Raw genomic sequence first — 9,561 nt, forward strand, 5'->3', positions numbered from 1 at the left:
GAATAGTTCCATATGTTTTGTACTGCAGCTTGTTTGCCTCTCTTGGAAACTGCTATTGAGAACTGGATGATATGAATGCTTTTCTTTCTGTCTCAACCAAATGATTTACTCTTGGTTTTTTCCAAGGTGAGCAAAAAATGCTTTATTTCTGGAGATGATGCCAAACTGGTTTAAATTTAGAGTTTGGTTAACTAGAAAGACAAATTGCTTGACTCTTTGAAGCAATGTTCATTTAATCATTGAGTACTGATGTTGTAATTCTTGAGAATAAGGGTAGTTATTATATGAAAATTCCCATTCTATTTTTTATGATTGTTGGTTTTCATATTAACCCCTAACTTGCTCAAGTGCAGAACTGATTTGAGTTACTCTTGTATTTTGTATCATATATTTTTTGGTGTCATATTTGTCAAGCTGTTTGAATTTAGAACCACAAAATAAAACTGTTTAGTAGACCTGATAAAGACCTACTTCCACAGACCTTATTTACACACAGAGTTTTTATGCACAACCAAGTTCCTGAAATACCATCTTTGGTCCCGTTCCTCTAGAGTGTTAAAAGGTGTTGAAATGTGAGAAGACTGGTAGTGAAATGAAATTGTGGTTCAGGGTAATTGGAGGTGGGAAAACCCCACCATTTTCATAGTGCATTGTCTGCTTTTGAGCTATGTTTTTTCAGTTCCAGCTGCAGACTGCGGATATGAATTGTGAACCAGCTGCTGTGGTGCAGCTGGTTCAGATCTGACTTTACAAGTGCCTGAATGAAGCAAAATGAAATGTCTGGAAAATTCCAGTCAGGCAACACCAGTGGGAACACGTGAAATTAAATTGTGTGAGCAAATGTGGGCTAAGTTGGGCAAATGAGACAAGCGTGACAGTAGGGGCAACCTGTAGAATGGAGAGTACATAGTAGATTTGCTCCAGTTTAGGGCCTCCTCAGCAAGGGTTGTTCTTTTGATTTTTCTCCTTAACCTCATTGGGCCTCAGTTTTCCTCATCCATAGAAAGATAGTGGACCAGATGTCCTTTAACATTGATTCCAAGTGCTAGGTTTTGTGGTCCTTTATGGTAGCTTCCTCATTCAGAGACTTAAGAAGGGAAAAGTTAGTGGAAATAGAGCATTCATGATGTTAAAGATTAGGTAAAACTTCAGAATACAGTTGATTTATTATTCAGAACTAGTTCAAGTCCAAGTCCTGCCATTTTCTAGGCTTCGGTTTCCATATCAGTAAAATGGGGGGGGGGTGTTCTATTAGATCACCTCCAAGTTTGCTTCTGGCTCCAAAGGATCTTTCTCTTGTGTCAGTATTAGTCTGTCTTTAAATTGCCTGGCAGTGTGTTAAACACTGGAGATACAAAGAAAGGCAAAAAGTCCCTGCCTTCAAGGAGCTCCCAGTTTAATAGGGAAGGTGACATGAAAACTACTGTGTGCAAACAAGATATATCAGAGTCAGTTGAAAATAATCAACACAGGGAAGGCACAAGACCTTAGACAGAATAGGAAAGCTTCCTTTTCCTGTTGCTTGTCTCTGGGCCATTATGAATTCTATCAAAAATCATTTGCTGATACCAGTGGATCTTCTTCCTCACTGTGTAATCTCTTGTTCTGTAGTGACACAGTTAATCAAGAGGCATCCTGCCAAGAAAGTGGAAAGGCCAGTGTGTCCAGAATAAAAGTAATGGCTGAGGATGTTTGTTGTAACAAAGTCGAGCTCTTTTCTGCCCTGCCAGCATGCATCAGAAACATATTGCCTAGTGCATCCCCTGCTGGGATTCAGTGGGAAATACGTCCAACTATGAAGTGACCTTTGTCTTAGAAACACACAATTGGTAACTGTTGTTGGGGTTTCCCTCACTCATTTCAGCCCTCAAGTTCTCATCTCAATATTGATGTACATCAGTGGATGTAACTGTTAGTTATAGCACACCCCTTTGTAGTCCAGAGGAGAAAAGTCGTTATTAGTATGCTCTAGTATAAAAAAGTGTTCTTGATTGGAGTCGGAGGACCAGGGTTTGAATCCTGGCTCTTCCTCTTATTAGCCATGTGACCTTTAGGTAAGTCATCTAACCCCTGTAGGCCTCAGTTCCTTCCTCTTTAAAATGAGGGGGTGTGATGGTAGCCTAAGGACTAAGGAGGATGGTGAAGAACTCCTAAATTACTCCATTAGCAGTTAATTTTTTAGATTAGTTAATTGTCATTTTAAGAAGACTGGGGAGCTTTTTGGGGAGGGAACTAGGAATGGGACAAAAAAGTGGGTTGGAATAGGAAGAGGAAGGAAGCATGGATGGCTGCATCAGGTGGGACGAAGATAGAGGAAGGATTGACTAAGTAAGGAAGAGGCCTAAGTGTGTCTTCCAAGAGGGGTTCTGCACTTTGGCCAGAGGGAGCGTGCTATGGTAGTGAGAGAGCTGTGTATTTGAACTCCAGTAATTTTTAAGCCTAGCAATTCATTCTTTTCTAGTAGATAATATCACCATGCTTTAATGGGATAAAGCAACACACTGTTAAAGTTTGTTTTTTTTTTAAGTTGTGACTAAAAGAACTATGTATAGATGTTAGCCTAGCACATGTTTGTAGCTCTATTACCTACTGAATTATATTCTAGAGTTGTTATGGTCTTCACAATAGCTTTTGTTGGGGGGGGGTGAGGCAATTGGGGTTAAGTGACTTGCCCAGGGTCCCACAGCTAGTAAATGTCAAGTGTCTGTGCTGGATCTGAACTCAGGTCCTCCTGAATCCAGGGCCGGTGCTTTATCTGCTGTACTACCTAGCTGTCTGGCAAAATAGTTTTGCTCTCTATCATGGAAAAACAAAGAGAAAATCTTCCTTTGTGTATGTTCCTTGCATTTATCTTAAAATTCGGTTCTGAATAAAGAGGGCTCCTAACCATCGTACTAAAATAACACCACGAAAGTATCAGGCATGATACCTGTAAATGATTCAGAGTTGAAGGTAAAGGTACCAGGTGTCCTCTTCCCAAGTACATACAACCCCTTGCCATTAATACCATAACTACTGAGTAGCCAGAATGTTGTGATTCTAATTTTTCTCTGCTTTAAAAAAACCAAAACAACAACTCTTTCCTTCCTACTTCCCACAGATAACTATTATCTTCAAATCCCACCATGAGTGTACCGATCAAAAAGTGTACCAAGCCGTGACAGATGACTTGCCAGCAGCCTTTGTTGATGGCACCACCAGCAGCGGGGATGGTGATATCAGAAGCCTGCACATTGTGGAGAAGGTGAGCGGCCATCATGTGGAGATGCATGCCAGGTATATAGGAACCACAGTTTATGTGCGGCAGTTAGGTCGCTACCTGACTTTGGCCATACGCATGCCCAAAAACCTGGCTATGGCTTATGAAGAAAGCCAGGATCTGCAACTCTGTGTGAACGGCTGCCCCTCAAGTGAGCGCATTGATGATGGGCAGGGGCACGTGTCCGCTATTATGGGACAGATGCTTCCCCGACCTGCCTCAGCCCCAGCCTGGCCTGGGTATACACTGGAGACTGCCACTACTCAATGCCATGAGAAGATGCCAGTGAAAGACATCTATTTTCATTCCTGTGTCTTCGACCTGCTCACCACTGGTGATGCTAACTTCACTGCCGCGGCTCATAGTGCCTTGGAGGACGTGCAGGCACTACACCCTAGAAAGGAACGCTGGCACATTTTCCCCAGCAATGGAATTGGGGGCCTAATGGGAAGTAGCAGCTTGTCTATCAGTCTTAGACTCATATGCTTGATCCTTGTGGCGTTTTTGTAGGGTTGTTTTTTTGTCTATAACAAAAGTTTTAAAATATATATTGTCATAATATATTGAGTAAAAAGATAAGAGTATATATGTATATACCATGTATATGAAGGGATGTTTGTCCTGGGACACCCACCGGATTGTACATATTGTGTTGGACTGTTTTTCATGTATGTTGGATGTAGTATTCTTTGATTGTATCAATTTTGTTTTGCAGTTTTGTGAAATGTTTTATAATGTCCCTGCATTGGGACCTGTTAGAAAGCACTTTATTTTTTATATATTAAATATTTATGTGTGTATATGGTTAATATGTATAGTCCATACACACAGATACCACACCCAGTACTCCCTCTGAAGAAGGCCTACTTAAGACGCAGATATGCTCATTACTACTATTTTTTTACCTGATTCTTAGTGCTGTGCTGCCAAGGACCTCAATTTTCATGTTCATAAAAATCACATTCTTTATTTTTATAAATCAGGCTGATTAGGTCATTTAAACTATATCTTCATCCTGTTTTCCTCCATCTTTTATCCAATGATAAGTGTAGTGTAAATGCTTATCGTAGACTACTGAGGAAAAGAACCCAACTGCCAATCTTACACTGATGTTTTTACCAATTATTCTTTAAAAGAGATGAGAGAGGCCCTCTTTTAGTCAAAATTTCTGTCCCCTAATGTACTATCAACCTTTTTTTCCTCTGAAAATCTTTCTAAATGTCATTATGTTGTTTCTTATAGTCTTCTTTACCCTCTTTTCCAAGGTTTTCATACATGTCACCCCTCTTCAGTTAGCAACATGTTTATATATCCAAGATGAAACGGAACATGGAAGCAATGACAATTCAAGCTTTGTTAGGCCACCATGGTAAATTGGAGGTGGTTGGTTAAAGTAATAATTGTTGCCCAGGTCATTGCATCAGCTTCTCTCCCCAAGACCTCTAAGCGAATTTAAGAAGTCGTAATTTATCCACCTAATAACTCAGTGTTGTTTTCAAAAGTCTGGGAGCCAGAGCTCTCATTCTTGTTTATCTATGTCTCTCTTCCCCCACTCTCCCACCTAAAAAAATAACCAGAGTCAAATGAATCGTTGACCACCTCATTGTGGCTTGAAGTATGTTCTTGCACCAGGTGGAACTAACACAGCTTTATTGCATTTGGATGACAATTTTGGTAACATAAATCTGTGTTTAGCTTATATTTGTCAGTTAACTGCTTCCCTCTTTCACATCACTTTGCCTGTAGACCTAGCAGACCTAAAAACCAAATCTTGCTTTCATTATTCCAGCTGAGGAAGCAATGCTCTTGAGTGATTTGAGGCTTCTTTGCACTGAGAAATGCTAGTTTAATTTAGGGCTGTGATGAGATAGATATCTTCAGCTCCTTGTCCATTCACGTATCCAAGAGCTTGAGAGAACAAGCTGATGCTAGGTCTGGGAAAATGTTGAAAAGAATCCTGGCTCTCACATGGTATGATACAAGGGCTCCACGCTAGGGAAGCGACCTTTGATTTCAGTGCTATAGGGCACTTCCAGATGAGCAAATTCCTTCCACCAATGCAGGTTAGCACCTTCTTTGCAACTCATAGTCTTAGAGAGTTGAGTAGGAGCACTTAGAGGTTAAGTAACTTGCCTAGGGTCTCAAAGTCAGGACACACTCCAGAACTAGTTCAGTGGAAATAGGTCTTAAGAGGATCTTAGAAATTATTTAGTCCAGCCCCACCCCCTGACCCCCCATTCTTTTACAGATAAGAAAACCGGTCCTGAGGTTAACGGGCTTACCAAAGTCACGTTAAGTAAGTAATAGAACCTAGAATTTGAGCTTAGGTCCTCTACCTTCAAATCAAGTGCTATTTGAACAAATTTCTTTAATTTTTTTTTTAATCTGTTTTGCACAAATTGTTATCAAATTGAAGAAAGACCATTTCTCAGAGCAGTAGGTGAGACCCTGAAGACTTGGACTGAGAGGTGTGCCACATCACTTTTCTACCCTTTTAGGTTCTTTTCAGGAAGGAAAAAAGTGCCTCTGTTAATGGTTTGGAAAAAATAAAGCTGAGTTCTGTGTTTCACATGAAAGAATAAGTGAAAGTGGTCTGTATTCCTGGTACATAATCACACTATGGGTGTAAGTACCCAACTCTCACAGCATACTTAACCAATTCCCTTTCTTGCTAGAATACCTGTATACTACTTTTCTATAATCCTAGGTACCACAGATCAGCATGTTTCAGAAACGGGAGTTCTTCCCTAGGGGATAGAGTTAAGTCCATTTTCTGCTGTTCCTTCTCTTGGGTTTCTGGAGAAAATGTTAACTTGCACATGTTGGTTCCTGAAATCCACCATTAGTCAAAAAAAAAAAATTCCCTTCACCCGAAACATGTGGGTGTATAGTCCGAAGCTGGTGAATGGTCTCCTGGGGATCTCAAGCGTAGAAGGAACATGGATTTTCCACAGATGCTTCCAGTGACTGCCTTAAGAAGCCTTCAATTATTTCATATTTCTTTGTGTGCTTAGAAACCCCCACAATGTGTCAAGACTTTGCAGGAAACTTTTAGATGTGGTTCATGGATATACTAATAAGTATTTGTGTAAAAGAGTGAGTGTGCAGTGTGTAAATAAATACTTTAAATTATTATGCTAGAAAAATAAAGTTACATACCCTGCTGTGGAATGCTTGTCGTGGTTATAGTGACACCTGCTGAGAATGCAGAGAAACACAGGTGCAGAAAGAATCTGTTTAAAAAGCACCCATTGCAGCATATCTGATAACCATCTATTAGACATTCTGTGTCACCCGCCTCCAAATTCAAAAGACCAAGAGCATTTTCTTGATTCTTATATTATTATTGGATGATAGGTTTTTTAAGGGTGATGGCATGTATGGTTTTTTTTCTTGTGCTGAGTCTGTGTGTGCACACGTGTGTGTGCATGTTATAAGTCAGAAAACTATCAGAGCTGGAGGTGACCTCAAATTATTCAGTTTAACTCCCTCATTTTACAAATGAGGAAACGGGCAGCAAATATTCCTTCTGTGAGATGGTACAGTGTTGCAAGATCACTGTTTTTCAATGGAAATCTGGTTTGTGTTCATATGTTGACTAGACAGTTCTGTTGCTAGACAGTATGTGTTGGAGCCTGTCATTAGAAATAAGAACTGAATAAGATTTGCAGAACGATTTCCATTTTTAACCTTAATTTTATCCTAATCACAACTCTGTAAGGTAAGTATTATTATCCCCACTTCACAGACGTGGAAGCTTAAGGCTTATCTAGGGTTACATGTGTGGTATCAGACCAGATTTGATCCCAGGAACTCCTGACGCTCAAGTCCAGCACTCAACACTACTATAATTTTGACATACTGATTCAGGTTTTTTTTAATTTTAGCATATTCCCATGTCTTAGATATTCTTTAAAATTACATCACAACTTTTTCTTTATTTAGGAAACACATTGAATGGGAGAAAATTCGGCTTCAATTACTTTGTAAACAACAGCCCAAGAAAATAAGTTGTCTACAATTAACTTCAACAGTTCCCTTAGTTCTATTCTAGAATGCTATACCTTGACCACCTCAGAATGGAATGATTCCATTCTGTTTGTGGATGTTCATGCATGGCTGTAAAATATCATGAAATTTAGCTGTTTGGTACCACTGTATATTGTACAATGTATATTTATACAATCTGGACCCACACTGCTGCTTTGTAGCCTTTTTACATATTTCTTGTTTACTTAATACATTCCTTACATTTTCCAGATCCCTCTCATTCTCCCCTCACCCCACTTTTGGATAAAAGAATTGAGACCCCTCAGCTTTCTTGCCTCTTATTATGTATCTATATCTTTACCTGTACTCTATTCCTTCATTCCTCTTCTGAGCAAAAGATTCCCCTTCTTGCCAAGAGTAAATCTCTTCATCTTTACTTACTCCTATCCCTTCCCACCTCCTCTGGCATCCTGTATCAGTAATTGCATGTCACCTGTGCATCTTCCCTCTGTGCTTTTTTTTTTCTTTTTTTTCTTTTTTTTTTTAGCTTCAAACTTGATAAGATCATATCCTAAGAAAATCAGCTGTACCCCACAACTGCCATTCTTTCAACTTCCTTTCACCGGTAGCAACTTAAAAGTTGCATCTCTTCTCCACCACTCACTGACCCCTTAACCCTTTACATTCCAGGCTCGGTTCTCAACAGTGACTAGTTATCGAATCCATTGGCTCTAAGTCTTCATCTTGGAGTCCTTTCTGAATCATCTAAAAAACCTTTTCATCACAGTCCTTGAAACTCCTTTATTGACTTTACTGTTCTCCAAATGTGCCCTACCTTTTTTTATTTTTCTGACTCCAAGTCTTTGTTGGTTTTCTCTTGACTGCCTTTCCCTCTTGCTCATTCCTACATCTTTGCTTATTGAAGTCCTACTGTTTTTCGTTAGAAAATTTTAATATCACATACATTTCCATATGTAAATACATATATAATATATATATATATACTTTTATTTTAATAAACGTTTTTATTTAGAGTTCCAAATTCTATCCTCTCCCCTATCCCCTCCCTGAGGTGGCAAGCAATCAGATATAGGTTGCACATGTGCAATTATGTAAAACTACATATATATATGTATATATACTTTAAAAATGTAATAACACATTTACATATATATATGTATATATACACATACACACACACACACACACACACACACACGGACACTTCCCTCTCCACAGAGGGCCATCCCTTTTAACAAAAAATTAAAAGGGGAAAAACAATTTTGCTAAACTAACCAACAAACACGTGAAAAAGTAAATGTGTTTGCCATGTTCCAACCCATGAAATCCCACCACCTCTGCAAGAAGGGAGGGGAAATATATTTTCTCATAATTTATAAAATGTTTAATTTCAGGCATTTTTTCAGGATTTTTTTTTCTATTTATGTTGTTGCAGTCTTGCATATTTTCCCCAGTATTACTTCACTGTGCATCAATTCATTGTCTTCAAATGTTTCTTTGTATTCATATTGTTCCTTAACCTGTATTTCAAAGGTCATCTTACATGCTCCCTCCTTAATGACTCTCCTACAATCTCCCCCTCCTCAGTAGCACTTTGTATCAATCTCTCTTGCAAAGTGATGTCCTTTGTTAATTATATACATTCTTGTTCTCTTTACTAATATCAGCTCCTCTTAGATGGGGGTTTATAGGCCATCTGTTTTCTCCCGAGTAGTGCATAGCACAATGCTTTGCATGTAGCAAAGTTTAATGAGTATTTGTGGAATGAAAGAATGGAACTAATTAAATTTGATTTTATTATAAATGTGAATATCTACTGCCTACTTAACTACATGCCAGCACTGGGCTAGACTCATCACACACGACAAAGGAAACTAACAATTTACACCTTCAAGGAGCTTAACTATACTGAATGAATGCAACACGTAATAGTCAACTAGAAGATAATTTTAGGAGGCAAAGTACTATTTTTTTTTCCTACTGTTTTTTTCTCAGTAAGGATGCCCTATAATTGCTTTCAAATGCCTACTTGGAATTGTTTATGAACATGAAAACAAGCCTTTTTTAAATTCATATTAGTATCAGTTTGTGTTTATATAGTGCTTCATAGTCTCAAAAGATAAAAGATTTCATCTAGCCCCCTAATGACTGAGGTAGGGTGGGGGCTGGTATTACTATTTCATTTTATAAATGAGTGAACACTTAGACAAGTTAGTGATTTACTCAAGCTCACATATGATATAGATAGATGATAGAGCCTGGACTTAGTCTTGTTCAGTGCTTTTCCTACT

General features: G+C 38.8%; 1 protein-coding gene across 4 annotated transcripts in view; it reads left to right on the forward strand.

Annotated features, from left to right (window-relative positions):
• RGMB (repulsive guidance molecule BMP co-receptor b) overlaps positions 1 to 7,510 on the forward strand; it is a 42,518-nt gene extending 35,008 nt beyond the window's left edge. For all 4 annotated transcript variants that reach the window (XM_043977512.1, XM_043977510.1, XM_043977514.1 and 1 more), the window contains one exon: positions 3,101 to 7,510. In XM_043977512.1, coding sequence (XP_043833447.1) covers positions 3,101 to 3,769 — 669 coding nt within the window. In that variant the 3' untranslated portion in view covers positions 3,770 to 7,510. The remainder of the gene's footprint in view (positions 1 to 3,100) is intronic.
• The last annotated feature ends 2,051 nt before the right edge of the window (positions 7,511 to 9,561 follow it).

This window comes from Dromiciops gliroides, chromosome 1 (genome assembly GCF_019393635.1).
Source record: "Dromiciops gliroides isolate mDroGli1 chromosome 1, mDroGli1.pri, whole genome shotgun sequence".
Taxonomy (NCBI): Eukaryota; Metazoa; Chordata; class Mammalia; order Microbiotheria; family Microbiotheriidae; genus Dromiciops; species Dromiciops gliroides.